This window comes from Acomys minous, assembly GCF_964271855.1.
Source record: "Acomys minous genome assembly, chromosome: 9".
Taxonomy (NCBI): domain Eukaryota; kingdom Metazoa; phylum Chordata; class Mammalia; order Rodentia; family Muridae; genus Acomys; species Acomys minous.
The window spans coordinates 93334031-93353444 of NC_140490.1; the positions used below are offsets into that span (position 1 = coordinate 93334031).

The 19414-nt window shown below is 39.0% G+C and overlaps 1 protein-coding gene across 16 annotated transcripts in view; it reads left to right on the plus strand.

Moving 5' to 3' along the window:
* The window catches only part of ANKS1B (ankyrin repeat and sterile alpha motif domain containing 1B), a 999563-nt gene that overhangs the window by 357476 nt on the left and 622673 nt on the right, over nt 1-19414 (plus strand). For all 16 annotated transcript variants that reach the window (XM_084796582.1, XM_084796560.1, XM_084796578.1 and 13 more), the window contains one exon: nt 10723-10859. In XM_084796582.1, coding sequence (XP_084652708.1) covers nt 10723-10859 — 137 coding nt within the window. The remainder of the gene's footprint in view (nt 1-10722; nt 10860-19414) is intronic.

A 19414-nucleotide genomic window follows, 5' to 3' on the forward strand; every position in this document is an offset into this window, starting at 1 on the left:
AATGGGAGGATACAAGGGATGGGATAACCATTGAGATGTAACAAGAATAAATTAATAAAGGAGAAAAAAAAGAAAAAAAACCCCCTAACTTCCTTTAAAAATGGAGGGCAAGATAGAGGAGAGAATGGGGAAGAGGCATAAATGTGAACATTAAATACGGCTAATGAAGAATGACATCATGGACACAGTGTACTTCCGTTTTTATCAGGAACCGATGTGGATATGATATACACAGAGATTGCAGATGCTTTTCCTGTGCTTACATGAGAATTCGTGCAAGAACATACAATAGAAATGGGAGCAGGGTGTGGGATCATAGAAGGAATCAGGCCGCTCACATATTAGTATATTATGTTATATTTTTATATCACATTTTTAATATTGTGTTTCACATTAATCACATCTATACTAAGCAATATAACCCTACAGAAAGATTGAAAAGATACTGAATTAAGAGGTTTATATGTTTATTGATGTATTCTTTTGGTGAAGTACCAGTTGGTGGTTTGGGGTCCAGTTATTTTTCAACATGTGAACAGTTTGTGAGAGCATATTACTTTGTTAACCTAATTTTAGCAATAGTGTGGTATTTTCCGTCTATAATAAGGACATGTTGTTTAAAACAATGCAAACCAGACCATTGAAGGCAATTGTATTAGGTCAAATCCAGGATGGGTTCACCAATGAGTTAACTTTGAGATAGATGTTAACGTATAGATTTAGTGAGGATTCTTGGGAAAAATATTTATTGAAGGGAAGAAGGAAAGGGTAAAAGGAGATCTTAGGGAGTGACACAATCTCAACACATCTCCCAAAGCATCTCCAGGGAACTCAAACTTCTGTGACCCTTGAAAGTCATTCCAAGGTCAGGACCATTATCTGCTTGTGATGAACAGACACTGATAGCAGGCAGTTCATGGGAAGAAGGAGAAAGTCAGGTCTCATATGAAGCAATCTGGAAATAAAGTGGACAGCTGCAAACTGTCTGCCAAGAACACCACAGTCAGGTAGGGCAGAAACCTTTCTGACCTGGAGTTGAATCTGGATCGTGAGCTAAAGCATCATGTGCACATAGTAGTGTTTTTACTTTTGGGTGTGTTTATTTTATGAAATAACAAGAGTGGCTATCATTATTGACTAGAGAGTTACAAAATGATGGGTCATAGTGTCCAAAATGAAGAAACAAACAAAATGAAGGAACAGATGACGTTAGCTGGAAACAAGTACTGAAAGTTGTTGTAGGTTTGAACAGTAGCTATGCTGTGATGGAAGGGCATGAAGGAGTGGAAACAATTGACTATTTTGTATATCCAATGATTTTTTTCATAAGGAATGCCTATTTGAAGTAATTGTTTGTGTAGATGCTCATGGGTTGGCTCTAGTCATGGCAGCCTGAGTAGAAATAAGATCACATGAAGAGCAGTCAGAACCTTTGTGGGCCAAAGATGATGGGTCATCTTCAAAGACTCTGAAGTGTCCCAGAATTATGGCAGGCTTGGGGTGGAAAACAAGACTGGTTGACGAATAATAAAGATAAGTAAAATTTATAAATGCTGTGTGTGTCAGTATAAACTATAATAGAATCAGCTGTCATTAGATTCATTTTTTTTCACATGAAAAAATGTGAAATACTGAAACTTACTTCAAGAAAGACCACTTTCTCTCCAACATCTGTGGTAGGTTTACATGAAGTTTTAGCAAATGTAATTTCCACTCCTTTACTGGCAAATTGGTGGCTACTTGGTTTGGTGTCTGGGCCTGGAATGATTGTGCTGGGGTGTTGCCTGGTCAAGCTGGGTACTTACACCATTGCTGGAAAGAGATGAAAGGTGTAGACAGTAAATACAAGAGAACATTGAGGGGAGCTAGAGAAAAGAATTTGCTGACAATAACAAATAGAAAGCCCATGAACTCAAATAGGACTCAAAGTCAACGGAGCATAGAAAACAAAAATACTGCCACCAAGAACTGAAGTGTAAATGCTTAACAACAGAATCCAAGAATTGCCACTGCAGTGACAAATGTTTATTTTGGGAAGGGACTCTTCTCTTCTCTTCTCTTCTCTTCTCTTCTCTTCTCTCTCCTCCTCATCCTCTACTTCTTCTTCTTTTCTTCCTCTTCTCCTCCTCCTTCTTCTTCTTTCTTCTTTCTTCTTCCTCCTCCTCCTGTTCCTTCTGCTCCTCCTCCTTATCTATCTATCTATCTATCTATCTATCTATCTATCTATCTATCTATCTATCTATCTCCTGTGTATTTCTTAATTTTTCTGGTCCAGGTGCAGTATTGGCCATTCTCGGAATTAGTTCAGGAGGAAGGTGGACAATCCTATTAGTGCTAGCTGAATTCCTCCCAAGTTCTTGCTGTCCTTCTGAACAGTCAATCCACAGGACACGTCAACTTTTCTCTTACTACCTTTGCTCACCAATGAGAGTATAACTCTGAGAATTTGTTAAGCTGTGTGGCCCTTTTCATGCTACAGGTGGGGGAACGAAGGAAGAGAAGTGAGTGAGGTGAATGAGTTTGCACTTTCATTCTTCTGTGCATCAGGCTGCTTCCTATTGAGCGCTAGGACTTCCTCATGTCTTCTCAGCACTGGGGTTGTTGGGTTACTCTCATATAGCTAGGGTCAAAGGTATTTACAGAATTAATTTTATTAAACATTAAATATTAACTTGAAGCTGCTTTTCAGTTATACTATCCTGTAGTACATAGGTAGGACTCTTTCCAAGTAGAAATTTTTAAAGTGCTTATGGCTTTTTATTCTGCTCTTTATATATATGAAAGCATCACTTGATCACAGACTTGGGAAAAAACAATGTTTAGACATGCAATGTGGCCGACCTTCATTTTTTAACAGCTAATTTTGTTTTCAGACACCTTTTCCTCTTCATCTTAATGCTTATCTTGCCAGCATCATTTCCATTGCTTTTCCACACACAACTCTGAGCTCCAAGAAGACTAAGAAAGTTATGGTTCCCCAAACTATAGTGCGCATTCATGCTTCTAATCAAGGGAATATTCTGTTTTCCTTTGTTTGGATGCTTCCTCTACTAATTCCTCACTCTAGCCCCCTTATTCACTCACCTGAACTCCAATATGAAGCATGGTGTGTTTGTTTGTTTGGTTATAATTTATTATTTGTTTCTCTATAATTTCCATAACATAGTGACCTATTTCTTTAAAAAGGATTTAAAGAACCTATTTGGCACTGCGGCCTGGGTAGCATCTTGACCATGTTATAAATGTTAGCAAAATATCTAACATTCTAGTCATCTGTTGTTAAATAGCAAAATAATCTGAAAATCCTGTTTGACACCAGCAAGAACCTACTATCTCCCAGGATCAGGAGCCTAGGAAGGGTTTAATTTGTATTGCTCTGGCTGAGAGTCTCTCGTGAGGGTACTGTCAACCTGTGGGGTAGAGCTATGGTCATTTAAAGGCTTGGGAGAGGGCTAGGGGATTTGCTTCCAAGCTGACTTGTGTGGTGCTGCACACAGTTCAAGTCTTGGTGGATTATTGAACTGATGGGTTCAGAGCCTTGTCGAGCTACATTGGTGTTTGTTAAGGCTCGTTATGTATGGCTGACTACCTACTTTCTCAGTGCAAGAGATCTCAGAGATGGAGAACCCAACAGGACACATCCCAGAGAGAATCCAGTGATTTTTAAAACCTATTTCCAGAAGTGACATCTCATTGGTTCGATATACATTTTGTCTGAGGAAGACTAGGCTTAGTTTTTAGTTATGCGGGAAGAATAGTCCCATGTATTATGAATATAGGCATCTGTACCATGTAACACTCTCCCAGGTTTCTACATAAGATGGCAAATATTTCCATGTCAAGTACCTACGTCAAGGGTACACAGCCTGTGACCAATAACTAAATGTGGTCCGCCTGTTGCTTTCATCTAGACGTGTTACCAAGGACCTACTTTGCAGCATGTAATGAATTATACCCATACATGTCCCATTTATCCTTATAACACTACAATAAAACATCATTTCATATAAGAAGAAACAGATTAAATTTACCAATACATCAGCATAGATCTGTCGAATCCCAAATTCTTTATATAGTCCCTCCTTTTCTTAATATTTCTTCTAAGAATATTGTATTTTATACAAGTTTAACTTTCCCAAATCCTGAAAACATTCATCTTTCCCATCTATTTTTTTGTTCTTCCCACTGCCATCTCTTACAGTGCCATTTCCTGTCATCTGTTTATGTTTAAAGTTTATGAAAACATCACAGAATGTTTAAAACGTTATTAATAATGCATATATTTATGGGGTGTAGTATAGTAATTCAATACATGTAGTGTATAGTGATCAAATAAAGGTAACTGACTACCCTTTCAAACATTTGTCGTTTCCTTCTGTTGACAAGGTTCAGACTTCTCTCTGCTAGCTTTGTGAAGTTTACAATAAAGCACTGTCAGTTCGGGTGATATCCAGCTACACTTTTACTTATTAATTACCCCCTCTCCACCGCCTTTCTGTCTAGCAAAACCTCTGATGAGCACTAAGCTGCCTCTGCTTCTTTAAGATCAATATTTCCATCCTCCACAGAGAAGTTAAAGTTCACAGCATTTGTCTTTCAGATGAAGTCCTACTGTTTGGTGTCTTTTCCTACATCCCCAGTTGGAAGAAACCCCAATTTCATTTGTTGGGTGTATAGCATCTAGCATTGTCCTTTGGATCGTTGACCTAGCCAGTGCATGCCAGAGAATGACATAACAGACACAAGGTTATAACACTGCACATGGATTATTTTATTTATTTTATTTATTTATTTTCTACTAATAGGATACTTTCCTTGTTAAAAAAAAAAAAAAGCAAATAAGCTTCCACTGTTTCTAAGGCTGTCATTGTGGAGGAAATTGACAGTCATAACAGATGACACAGTGTGTAGTAGCATAATCTGAACAGAGTTCCATTTCTATCAGAAACTCCAGGCATACTTAGAAATTTCCTCAGGCAGTTTTTCCCCACCTTATTTTATTTTTGCCACCAACTTCCAATAGAACACGGAAAACTGTCTTGAACATAGGCTCCACATTGCAAAGTCCGCCAGGTGACTGGCTAAATGACATATCAAGGATATAAAAATAATTTGCCTAGATTGTATGTAGATTCTAGAACAGCGGTTCTCAACCTGTGGATCGCTACCCTGCATCTCAGATGTTTACATTTCATTCATAACAGTAGCAAAGTTACAGTTATGAAATAGCAACAAAAATAATTTTATGGCTGGAGGGTGGGGAGTCACCACAACACGAGGAACTGCATTAAAGGACAGCAGCATTAGGAAGGCTGAGAGCCACTGCTCTACAATATCCTGGACCTAGAAATTTTTTTTTTCCAGAAAGAATGAACCTGGAGTTAGAAAAGCCAGATCACCTTTCTTGGTATTGCTGAGAACATTTGCAATGGTTACATTTGCTGCAGGTTTTGCTTTATCCACCTTATTTCATGCAGTATTTCTTAAAGACTGCATAGAAATAAGTCACACAGAGGATAAGAGGCATGAGTCTATACGCAATGCAAAAATCAGTGACTTACAAAGTCAAATGGCTGAGGTAAGGGGACAGATCACAGAATCAGAAAATAAAGATATGTGCATTTCTGTTTTCTAAGTAATTTAGTCCTTGCTTACCCAGTGTTTTATAGTTTGTATTAAACTACTTTAAGAAGCACTGAAGAATCTTTGGGTTTATAATTTGCATAGGGTTTTCAACATTCTTTTTGGACTTTAATGCTAGAAAAAGAGAAGAAAAATAGGAAAAAAAATCAAAACAACAAATAAGTCTGTCCTGTCTATGTGGTTCGTTTTATGCCAATTTAGCTGCCCATAGAGTGCCCAAACTTGGCAAAACATTTTTTTTTCTGGGTTTATCTGTGAGGTTGTTTGGATGAACTCAGCATCTGGATAGGAGACTGAGCAAACTGATTTGTTTTCCCTCATGTCTGGGCCTTACCCAGTCAACCAAAGAGCTGAACAGAGCAAACAGGCTGAGCGATGGGGAGCATTTATGTTTTCAGGACTTCAGAGTTGGGCGGGCATTTTGGCCCTATGACGTTTTGGGTCATGTCAGCCGTTGTAATGGAACATAGCCTCCAGCTTTCTTGGTTTTCTGTCCTTGGGACTCAAAGTAGAATTGCACGTTGGCTCGTCTTAGTTTCTAGCTGAAAACTGCAGACTGTGAGACCCCTGTGCAGTTGTGACCTGACTCGGTTCCTGACAGTAAATCTCTTTGCACACTTACACATTTCTGGTTCATTTTCTCTGGAAAAGCCTGACAAACTAAGGCCTCAAGGAACCACCTCTTATTTCTAGAATTAAATTTCATCTCTACTAATCTGTGTTAATAAATAAAAGATGTGGTCTTAAATCTACCTGAGCTACTCCAGACCATTTCTGTAGATGTGCTGTATATAAATATTTCTCGTTTATTTTCTTTCTCTTTGGGGTTGATTTTAATCTTCCACATTTTATTTAACTATGATATTCAGTTGGATATCAGAAAAAGAAACATATTTATTAAATTTATATAGGCCTAACTACATGTAGGCTAGTCTTTCATTTTACCTGCACACACAGGATACAGAAGATAATTACTAACAATTTTTTCTCTTTCTTTAATGGTAAAAAAACCTGAAAACAGAAAGGTTAAAAAAAACTGTCAGGTATGCATGCCTGCTTGTCACAGAACCGATGCTGACATCAGTAATTAAATACAAATTTTGATGCTGTTTTGAATTAATATGTGATCGAACAAAAAAAATAAGATATGTTCAGTGTTATAGATAGTGGCTTCAATGACCTAAGTGCAAACATATAAAATGACCGCAGAAATGAACAGGAAAGTAAGTAGTGTTGAGAACGAAATCCAAGGAAGCAGGTCATGGAGGACACCAGTATTGTAACTGTCAGACTCAGGCTTTCCCCAAAGTTCTTAGTCCTAGGCCATTTGTCCCCCCCAGCATCTGTTAATTTTCCTTTCTGCATCTTCTCTTTGCTACCCACCTCCAGTTATATCCACAACACAAAGAAATGATAAATGCTTGAAATGAGTCATCAGCTAATTACCCAGTCACGGTGTGTTTTCCAGAGACACTGAAATGTCTCTATGCACATTTATTACATGCCAGATTAAAAATTATTTCAGAATTCTATCTAAACATATACACTAAAACAATCAGTGCCTAAAAGATGTGGGGAGCCAAACGATATCAGGCAGGGATGTGTGATGTCTAGTAAGAATAAGTAAACAAACAGGAATTTTAGAACTTAAAAGTACAGTTAAGATTACTAGTTTGTCAGCAGACTAGATACAGCTGGAGAAAGAAAAGATAAACTGGAAAATAAACATAAGATCCTATTCTGAGTATGATACAGAGACGTTAGGAACAATAAAACACAGAAAATAAATTAATAATAATAATAATGATAAATTCTATCAGTGTTATTTCATTAGAATCTACAAGGCACAATGAAAAAGGACAGACGCAGCACTGGCGGCAATAAGGAAGAGGAGGTAGGTTTGCATAGCCTTACTCACTTCTACTGATGTCAGTCAGCTTCTTTAAGTCAGGACCTTAGTCATCTTAGATTTCTTTCTTTCTCTATACATACTGAATACATCACAGATTTGTGTTTGTAAAGAAAAATATTCTGGACTTGGCAAAACCAGTGGACCACCACAGTAGATCCACAGGAAACCTGAGCAGAAGGATGGAGTTCCCTCCCGTGCACCCTCCGTGTCTCCCACCCACTCTCAGCATCCCTCGCTGGGACGGTGCATTTGCACTAAGCGATGAGCTTGTATTGACACCTCATGACCATGCAGAATCCGTAGTTTAAGATTCACCTTTGGGGCTATATGTCTGTGATGTGGGCAGATGTATAATGACAAATATCCACCCAATTATACCTATAGTGTAGTTTCTCTGCTCTGTAAGTCCTCTGTGCTTTGCCTACTTGTCCTTTCTCTCCGCAGCCTCTGACAAGATTCTTTCATATTTATCTTCATGATATAACATGATGTTTGCCAGGCAGTGGTGGTGCAGGCCTTTAATCCCAGCACTCGGGAGGCAGAGGCAGGTAGATCTCTGTGCGTTCGAGACCAGCCTGGTCTACAGAGTGAGTTCCAGGACAGTCAGGGCTGGTACACAGAGAAACCCGGTATTGAGAAAACAACAACAAAAACAACAAACAAAAAGACATAATGCTTGACACACAGCCATCCCAAACCTGGATTCTTTAAAGTAAAATGAGAAGAAATGAAGGGTGAAAGGGGAGAATCAGAGCAACTTGCTCTTATCCTGCTAACTAATGGTTCTGTATCCCAGTATTTACCCACTCAGAAGATTACCCTACTTATTCTGGGATGCCGAAAAGCCCACATTATCTATTAAATCTAAGAAGTATGCTCTGGACAGGTCAAGATATTATTTTTAATGAATGACCCATTTTATCTAAATATGCCAAATTTGAATTTTTTGTTTAATTTTTCCCAGTGAGATTTATGTGTGTGTGTGTGTGTGCATGCGTGTGCTAATGTATGCATGTGCATATGCTTATGTGGATGTGTGCAGGATGATGTGTGTGTGTACATGCATGTGAAGGCCAGGGGCTGACCTCAAGTGTCCTCCCAATCACTTCCCTCTTTATCTTCTGGAACATGGTCTCTTCCAACTGAACCTGAATCTCTTATTTGGCTATGCTGACTGCCAATGGTATGCCAATGTTTCTCCCCTCCCCATCCCAGTGCAGGGATTGCATATACATATGCCATTACCCCAACTTTTACGTAGATGTTGGGAATCTGAGGTCAAATCTAATGTCCTGTGCAGCAAGCACGTTACTGACTATAGCCTCTCCAAAGGCTCTGAAACACATTTTTATCTGATGGACACACTCTTCAGGGAATTAGTCTCCTTTCCTTCTATGAACAAAAGTGCCTCCATGTATTATTCCTGCTCCCTTGGGATTGTAATCCATGACCACAGCGCAGAGAGACATGGCTATCTATGGTAAATACACCTTTAGTCTAATAGGAATCAGTTCATCTACCTGGGACATAAAATTATTAGGACACAAGTGTAACAGAAGTGAACTTCTTGCACATTTACACTTTCAGTAGTTTTCACAAATAGCTATGGAAGATTGCTGGTTTATTGTTAAGCAGATACACTTTCCGTGTGCTAACTGAAATTAGGCAGTGTTCCATCCATTTTAAAGTGATTCCGACATTTCCAGCTGTTCTCCAGATGCTATTATGTTAGTGTTGCTTGAATACAGAGCTTTTAAGTGCTGACCCTTTGGTATTGGATAAAAAAAATTACAGGATCTTTGTAAGGAGTTTTGTCAGGATATAATTTATATACCATAATTTTACTATTTTAAGTGCATAATTCAATGTTAAATTTATTTAAATAATTATGTGGTTGTCACAACTCAAGTTTAGAATAGTCTCATTTTGACCCAAATAAGTCCCTTACTAATTAGTTTCTCATATTTTCTTCCTTGCCCTTGGCAACCATTAATCTAGGTTTCATTCCTACATATCTGGATATTTCATATAGATGGCATTGCATAGAATATGGTCTTTTCTGTCTGACATCTTTTACTTAATATAAAGCTTTTGAGATCCAGTTGTGTCATAAAAATAAATTGAAAGGGAGAGTATTGTGCAAGATGCTGAACTCCGAGTTATTTATTTTATTTTATTTTACTTTTCTTCCTTTTATTTTTTCTTTTAGTTTTTTGAGACAGGGTTTCTCTGTGTAGCCTTGGCTGTCCTGGACTCGCTTTGTAGACCAGGCTGAACTTGAACTCACAGAGATCTACCTGCCTCTGCCTCCCAAGAGCTGGGATTTGCAGGTGTGCACCACTACCACTGGCTTCCAAGTTATTTCTTTTAAAACTTTCTCTTCTTCCCACGGCCAAATGCTAAACTTCAGGGAAGTTTTATGTAGATTTTGAAATTTCATTCATTTTAATTTGAATATATAGTCCTATATGATCACCTAGTAGTATAAATTTGTTGGTTTATGTCTTATACAAATGTCAGGCTTATTTTTTTTTATTAAAGTTCTATACTTTAGGGATGTCTGGACAAAGTTATTTTAGTCGTTTGAGTTTAGGTTCTAGGAATCAAGTAAATACAAAATTCCTACATTAAAAACTGAGCTTTCAATAGAAAGATTACAGGAGATTGTTGCCTATTCCCATCATATTTCAAAACTATATTCATTTCCAAAGCAAGGCTGCAGCCTTTCATGTAGTGATGGTAGTCTTAAGAACTGTGAAGGATGATCTGCCATTATAAATTGAATATTGCACCAGGCATGGTGGCTCACACTTTAATCTCAGCACTCAAAAGGCAGAAGCAGGCAAATCTTCGTGAGTTCAAGGACAGCCTGGTCTACAAAGCAAGTTCCAGGACAGCCTGGATCCCTGTCTCAAAAGACATAATGAATTAAATATTGCTCATTCAGGTTGGAACAATGCTGCAGTGATTAGTATTCACCATCTTAAAAGAAAACAGAGCATTCAGTATTTGTTTTCTTTAAAATGTACCACTGAGCCTAGTCTTAATTGTGATATTATAATTGCTATCAGTTTTAAATTGAAGTCTCAACTCACGTTCACAAAAATAATTTCAAGTTTTGAGAAGTAAGCTGACTAAGTTCATTGTGGTTGTATTTTCATTCGCAGATAACGCCTCTGAGGTAGCAACTACTGCCCCAGGAAGTAGTCACCATAGAAACAGCTCTACAGGCCCAACACCTGACTGCTCACCTCCATCCCCTGACACTGCCCTGAAAAATATTGTAAAAGTCATCCGACCCCAGGTAAGTAACTACCCAGAATGACATCGCCTGCGCTGTGATGTTTGGTTCTGAACTACTATGCGTAAGCCACTAGACTTCAATGCTGCATCTATTGTGTAAGGCATAATAGATTTTTACATTAAAGGAAGATTCTAAATAGGCTGTGTGCTTCCCATGAAGTTCATAATAGACCCTGCGATCTCCATTAGCTCTCGGAAAATGAACTTTTATGTTATGAGAAGGATTTAATGAAGCTCAGAGAAATGGATGTTGCACTTTTTCCTCTCTCGGCACTTCAGTGATGCCACTTTGTTTGTTGGGCTGCTAGTGTGTTCTGCAGATTTTTTTTTTTGACAAGGGGCATTGTCTGTGCTTGTTTCTCTAGCCTCAACCCCAGTGAGGCTGGTACGGTTGATTTCAATTGCTCTACCCACTTATGGCGTCTGGTACTGTGGTCTGTGTTAGACACCACACTATTTGCTCTCAGGATTGTCCTTCAGCGCTCACACTCTTGGTAATCTGTCTTTACCTTTTGTTCTTTTTTTTTCCATTCCTGTCACTTGTCTGTATGGTTTTTTTTCCCCTCACCCCCTTTTCTCTTTCTGTTGGATTTCCCAGTAGGCGGTTTGCAGGCAAGCTTTAGAAATATCATTGGGACAAGCTGTTCTGTGATATTTCATTGAAAACAGCACTTTAAAAGTTGTTTGCATTATATTTTTGCCAGCAGATGGACCTAGAACATGGAATTGATGGTGTTCTCAACATGGCTCATTCTGAGTGGGCTTCATAAAATCCAAGAGAGGGGGTTTAGGAGTCAGTCAGTGCCACCCCTGTCAGTGCCTCCCTGAAGCCCTGAGGCCCAGGACATGACTAAAACCCTGAGCCCGTCTGTAGTTCAACTCATGTCTAAGACTGTGTAAGCCACAGTTTCTAAATAAATAACATTCTTTGGAATAACTTACTTTATTTTATGGCAATTCCATCCTCATCAGTAAATAGTGTTTCAACCTCACATATCCAGTATGTATAGTTTGTAGAGGGCTTTTATAGAAATTATTTCATTTAAACTTCATTGGTTCCCAGGGATGTGTAGGCTGGTATTGTAGATCAAGATACTAGGGCTTCAAATGGGTCAAAAGCAGCCATCAACTAGGGAACTATTTTGATTTCTTTTAAAGTCAACAAATATTTTACCCCATCCTACTCAGAGATTAGAATCTCCTCAAGAGAGAGTGTGAGTCATCTTTATGACACTCAGATTTACAAGTTTAGCATTGTTTAGGCCCAGATAGCATTTTCTAAAGCCTCAGTGTGCCTAGTAAGAAAATGTTTCCAAACATTTCATCTTGATCTGCTTGACTGAAGAAACAAACACCAAACCCAGATTCAGATGGCGAGTGTCAACGTTTGCTCTCCTTGCTTCTCAGCCTGGGTTGGCGTGCTTTGGGAGTGCTGTGCACTTACATAAACACTACTGGTTTTTATTTACATATATAAGATGCTGCCTCTCCCTAAATTTCCTCCCTCAACTCTCTCTCCCCTCCTCCCTCCCCACCTGATCCTCCCATGCCCATCCCCACTTGTTCCCCGGCCTACCTTTAAAATCTACTCTATTTTCCGATCTCTAGGAGATCCATGTGTCATTCCACCCACCACCCTTTCTTCCTCTATGCCTAACCTGTCTGGGTCTATGGATTGTAGGTTGAAATCAGTTATTTAATAGCTAATATCCACATATAAGTCAATATATACTATGCTTTTCTTTCTGGGTCTAGGTTACTTTACTCAGGATTTTTTTTTTTGTCCTATCCATTTGCCTGCAACTTCTGTGATGTCATTTTTAAAATGTATTTTACTAATTTATTCATATTACATCTCAATTGTTATCCCATCCCTTGTATCCTCCCGTTCCTCCATCTGTCCCATTTTCCCCTTACTCCCCTCCCCTATGACTGTGACTGAGGGGGACTTCCTCCTCCTGTTTATGCTCATAGGGTATCAAGTCTCTTCTTGGTAGCCTGCTATCCTTCCTTTGAGTGCCACCAGGCCTCCCCATCCAGGGGACATGGTCAAATATGGGGCACCAGAGTTTGTGTGAAAATCAGATCCCCACTCTCCACTCAGCTGTGGAGAAATGTCCTGTCCATTGGCTAGGTCTGGGTAGGGGTTCAAAGTTTACTGCACATATTGTCCTTGGCTGGTGTCATAGTTTGAGCAGGACCTCTGGGCCCAGATCTGCCCATCATAATGTTCTTCTTGTAGGTGTCTAGGACCCTCTGGATCCTTCTATTTCCCCATTCTCCCATGCTTCTGTCACCTAGAGTCCCAATAGGGTGTCCTCTCCTCTGTGATGTCATTTTTAACACCTGAGTAATAGTCCATTGTATAAATGTACCACATTTTCTTTATCTATTCTTCTGTTGAGGGACATTTAGATTGTTCCTAGTTTCTTGTGTTATAAATAAGGCAGCACTTAAGAGCATAGATATAGTTGGGTGGTGGCGCATGTCTTTAATCCCAGCGCTCGGGAGGCAGAGGCAGGCAGATCTCTGTGAGTTTGAGGCCAGCCTGGTCTACAAAGTGAGTCCAGATAGCCAAAGCTATACAGAGAAACCTTGTCTCAAAAAATTAAAAAAAAAATAGCATAGATATGGAATGCGCAATAAAATATTTGCAAACTGAATCCGAGAACACAACTAAAAGATCATCCACCATGGTCGAACAGGCTTCATCCAAGAGATACGGGGATGGTTCAAGATACAAAAATCAATAAATAATAAACAAATACTCCACCATATAATAAATAAATAATCCACGTATAAGCAAACTGAAGGAAAACATGACACAATCATCTCTTTATATGCAGAAAAGGCCTTTGACAAAATCCAATACCCTTTCATGATAAAAGTTCTAGACAGAATAGAGATACAAGTGACATACCTAAATATAATAAAGGCAGTTTACAGCCAGGCTATAGCTAACATCAAATTCAGTGAAGGACTGCTGGCTTCAGGACAGGGTTTGGAGACTAGAGAACATACAAGGGGGATGAACAAATTGTGGGACTGAAGATTCTCCAGCATGCACTCAACTAGTCATAGTCGGGGATAATTATTGGTTAGCTTATATAAGTGCCTATGTTTTGGGTACAAGCCTGATCCTAAAGTGCTTGCTGATTTCAGCTTCGAGTCTGGAAATAAAAAATAAAAATCTGGTTACCATCATTTGATGGTCCTCAAGCACTTTGCATCCATTCACTAACAAGAATTCTTTTTAAGTTGGAAATCAAAGCCGGGGCCTAGCTCATGCTAGGAAGTGCTTCTATCACTGAGCTACTTTCTCGGCACTAAATAATAAGTTGACAACATAATTGAAGTAGAGTTTGACTCTTAGAGCTAGTGATGAGAGACCTTTGATTCAGGTCTCACAGAATGATGGAAGGAACCTATTCCCAAGAGTTGTTTCTGACCTCCACAAGCACATCATGACACGTGCATGTCTGTACATGTGTATAACACACACATAAATTAAAGGTATAAGTTCTAAAAATAAAAGGATAAATACAAACCTTACCAACTTGTAGTGTCTTGATTGTATCGGTTTTTTATTTGTTTGTTTTTGTTTTTGCTTTGTTTTGTTTTGTGTTTTGCTTTTTGAAACAGGGTTTCTCTTTGTAGCTTTGGCTGTCCTGGACTTGCTTTGTAGTCCAGGCTAGCCTCGAAGTCACAGAGATCTACCTGCCTGTCTCCCCAGGTGCTCAGGTTACAGGCATGTGCCACCATGCCTGGCTTGCTTATACGTTCTTTGACTATTGGAAGAATATGTGAACAGGTGAGATGGAGAGAAAACTTTACCTTATTCACTGAAAATGGATGCTACTTAGATAGCACAGCTGGATTGCTTCCTCTGTTCTGTGCACACTTTTAGCTTAGTTTCTGCATTCTACTTCTACGTGGAGAGTATCCATTGCAAACATGGAACGCTCGCTGCTAGAGGGAGATGAAACCCATGCAACGTTGCAGGTGTTCTGATGAGCGTGCTAATTACTTGCCAGCCTCAGACTTGCCAGTGCTCTGTTGTGTTTTTTTTTTTTTTTTGCTTTTTTTTTTTTGTTGCTATGCATGTTTATTAACTGGCTAAGTCACAGCTGGTTGGTTTCACATCCCTGTTTGATCTCCTCACCTTTGTTTCTTTGGCTCCTTTCATGTCTTAAAAGCCTCCAGATTGTGAAACATCCTATTTTTAATTAATAAGAACTGAAATATTTATATGCTACCGGCTTCTCTTTGTTTCTCTCAAGAATATTAACCTATGAGGCTGAGGTTTTCTGTTTGGAATAACCTGCAGGCTTCTACCTGGAAAATGGAATGATTTTTACACTTGACAAAACTTGGAAAAAAATTTCCTTTTAAAAATGAAGTGGGTGCATTGACATCCCAATTTTCTTTCAACTAAAGTTTAAGTTTTGCTTTTGTTCCTAAACTGATGTATAAAACCATATGTATTGATAACGTGCAGTAGTACACTTAGATGAATACATACTTTGTGAGGTAGAAAACCCGTGTTATTAATAAATATGTTCCCTCCCATCATTTTTGTATTAAGTACAGTTAGTAGCTTTTCCCTTAGCATTGTGCATACAGTGTTGCCACTTACATAGGCACCATGCTGTACGTAGATTTCTTGAACCTTTGTCTATCTAACTATAAACATTTATCCGTGTTAAACATCTTTCAAAACTCCTTTTCTTCCTCTTCACCCCAGCAACTGGTACCTACTATGCTGATCTTAACCTCTATGAGATTATTTATTATTATATCTCACAGAAAAGTGAAATGATGCAACAGTTATCTTTCTGTGTCTGGCTTGACATCACTAATTGTCAGGGAAATGCAAATTAAAACCATAATGAGATACCATCTCATTCCTTTAAAAATGGCTATTATCAGGGAGAGTAGGGATAATAAGCATTGGCAAAGATATGAGAAAGCTGAACTCTTAAAGGGTGTGAGTAGAAATGCAAATTAGCATAGCTGTTATGGGGAGAGCTGTGTCTCCACAGTTTTAGCTCCTGGGAAGCTAAAAGTATCACTACCTGATAACAGAACCCTCCATACGGCCCAGCAACCCTATTGCTGGGCATAGATCTAGAGTCAGCAAGTCAAAGAGAGATCTGTGTCCCGTGTTTATTGCGACACCAATCAAAATAGCCAATGTAGAGAATCAATCTAAGGATAGAAAACACCTGATATGTTCATACAACAGAGTGACATCCAACCATATGAAAGGAGAAAACCGGGTCATTTTTTGACAACACATTCGCATCTGGAGGGTGTTAAGTAAGATAAGGAGGAAGGGGGTCTCAGAAGGAAGTGAAAGAGTCAGAGGAGACAGCTCTTACTTCCACTGTTAGGAGTTCCACAAGAAGACCAAGATCCACAAATATAACATGTCTACAGGGCCTACGTTTTGCTTTTGTAAACAATACTAAAACACAGGGTTTTTTTTTACATGTCAATTTAGAATAATGATAGTTGACTTTATCTTTTTGTAAACTTTGTCTTTTCTTTTTCTTAATACTGTGACTGTGCTCATAGGGTATTAGATCTCTTCTTGGTAGCCTGCTATGCTTCCTCTGAGTGCCACCAGGTCTCCCCCTCCATGGGACGTGGTCAAATATGAGGCACCAGAGTACGTGTGAAAGTCAGACCCCACTCTCCACTCAACTGTGGAGAATGTCCTGTCCATTGGCTAGATCTGGGTAGGGGTTTGAAGTTTACGGCCTGTATTGTCCTTGGCTGGTGCCGTAGTTTGAGTGGGACCCCTGGGCCCAGATCTGCCTATCATAATGTGACTGTGGTAGAAATCACAGGTTGATGTGGCAACCCTAAAAATCTCTGCCTTGTTCCCTACCTTTGGGAGAAGGAATTCGTGATCTCAACACACATGATAGCGTAAGCTATTGTTTAGGATGACTTTGCTCTTGGCTTGCTCAGAATTTTTCACATAAAGGTATGTTGAAGTTTTCTCAGCTGTTTCTGTCTATGTGAGATAAGCATACACTTTCCCCTCTCTTTTCTTCAACGATAAAACAAAATATACCTTCAGGATTTCTTTGTTTTCAGGCGCTAAGGTTGCAGTGCAGAGTCTTGGGGCATATTGGTTAAGACCTCTCTCACTGAACTGCATCTCCATCACCTATGTTTTACATCCTTAAAAAACCCATGCAATGTAATTTCGCACTTATGGAGTAATTGTTGCAGTGCGCTGTTTTATTTCTGTAGTGCTGAAGGCAGGCAAGACCTTGGATAAAGAAAGCATCCGTGGTAGATGGATGCTTTGAGCATCAAAGATATAAGAGCATCAGAGATAATGAATAATTTGGAGGAGACTGACTGGTGTTTGGGAATCCAGTTAAGAGAGATAAGGACAAACTTGGACAGGAGGCGACCTGGAGAGCACACTGCTGCCGCGCACCTGCCTGTGACAGTCTCTGCTAAGATTGGGTGACATGTCTGCCTGAAGGATACACTGGTAGACATGGTATGTAGTCAGCAAGCTAACAATAAAGTGGCTTAATAATTGTCATCTTGAAATGCCATCATCAAGAAGAATCTTGAACTGAAAATATATAGGACTCTTGCCAAATCTAGAATAATAGTACTGCATGGTTATAGAATACATATGTGAAATCTTAAAATTAGAAGTGAGAGTGAGTATGTAAAAATCCAAGTCATATAACTCATAAAAAAAAAAACAAGACAAAACCCAGAGTATTGCAATGGACTACAGCAAAAATAGATTAAAGAATAAAGGTCTTCAAAAATGCAGTGTCAAATATTTATTATTGAATGCTGAACCATTTGTATGATGGACCATATATTTCATTTATTTCTTATAAAAATGCTATGATAGTGGTATTTTTTTCTTTATTTTAGTAATTGGGCTTGAGGCTTAGAGAGGTTGAATAATTTTCTCAATGTGACACAGCCGCTAACTGGAAGAACTCTGAATTCCTAATGTCAATAATCTTTCTATTAATGTTAATTAGCTCATTGGGGAGAAAAATGATGAAGGTTGTGCATTTATATTCCAGAGGGATAAAGTTTGAGAGAACAATGGACTGAAAAGAAAAGATGAACAGAGACATGGATGGCCAAAGTTTGTAGCCCAAAGGAGGGAAAGCAAAGAGGCCATTCCCTTCTTCCTACGGCTTAAAACTAACGCTGTGTGAGAAGAGAAAGTTGCCAGTAGAAAGATAACTCTGCGATTGAAAATATTAACCTAATAATCTTAGGTAAGAACAGAAGTTTGGAGAGAAAAAAAGTAGAAAAAGTAATCATCCGAACCCACCAATCCACCAGCAATTCTCCACAAATTAAGATGCCTAGGAAACTTTTCTAAGAAAAATAGTTAAGCCCCATCTAAAACCAATTAAATCCATCTGAAGGCTAGCACACAAGGTCCTGGACCTACAGTGTGGGACAGACTGATAAACCTTTTTAATGGGAAATAGAAATCAAAACTCCAATGCTTCATTGAGCCTAGGGAACTGTATAGCTTAGCAAGCAGCATGCATAAGTAACTGACTCAGGCTCACTGCCACTTCAGAGAGAGAGTGTCATACCATGTATTACTGTCCGGAAACAAGTGAAAATTCAAAATTCTAGGTACAGTTTCTAATGGATGCATATTGCTTTTGTGCCATTAGAAAACTGAGAAGTTCTACATTCGAACCATTGCAAGTAGGAAACAGTCTATATGTCTAACACAGTTTTTCCATGTAGGTTATATACAGGAAACTCATGGGGTATCATGTGAAATTACTTTATAATCAATACAGGGTGTGTTCTGTCACACACCCTCCCCACAGCCTCTTTGACTGCCTGCTTGTTTGCCTGCAAAGTGGGGGCATTGGTTTCCATGCTTAGTCTTCAAGGGTGTTGTAAGACCCAAAATGATTATTGTAACTTCGGCTCTCAGAGTACATATTTCAGAGACTTTTTGAATTCTCTTGCTAATCTGAATATACCCGAGGATATTTACCAAACATGGTCACAACATCCAGCATCTCATTTCTTAACAGCAAAAGTATAAGAAAGCCTCACAAAGTATAATTCTCGGGAATTAGGTATGTGAGTAAAACCAAAGGGGAAACTATTTGTTATTTACACTTTCCACAATTTAAAAATATTCATCTTTTTGTGTTTGTTATTTCTTTTTAAAAATTATTTAATTAATTTATTCAGATTACAACTCAATTGTTGTCCCATCCCTTGTATCCTCCCATTCCTCCCTCCCTCCCATTTTCCCCTTACTCCCCTCCCCTATGACTGTGACTGAAGGGGATTCCCCTCCCCCTGTATATGCTTATAGGGTATCAGGTCTCTTCTTGGTAGTCTGCTATCCTTCCTCTGAGTGCCACCAGGCCTCCCCATGCAGGGGACATGCTCAAATATGGGGCACCAGAGTTCATGTGATAATCAGACCTCACTCTCCACCCAACTGTGAATTTTTTTTATGAGCGCAAAATGGAGTTTTTCAGAAACTGTACGGTATGTGGAGCTTCTGATGGC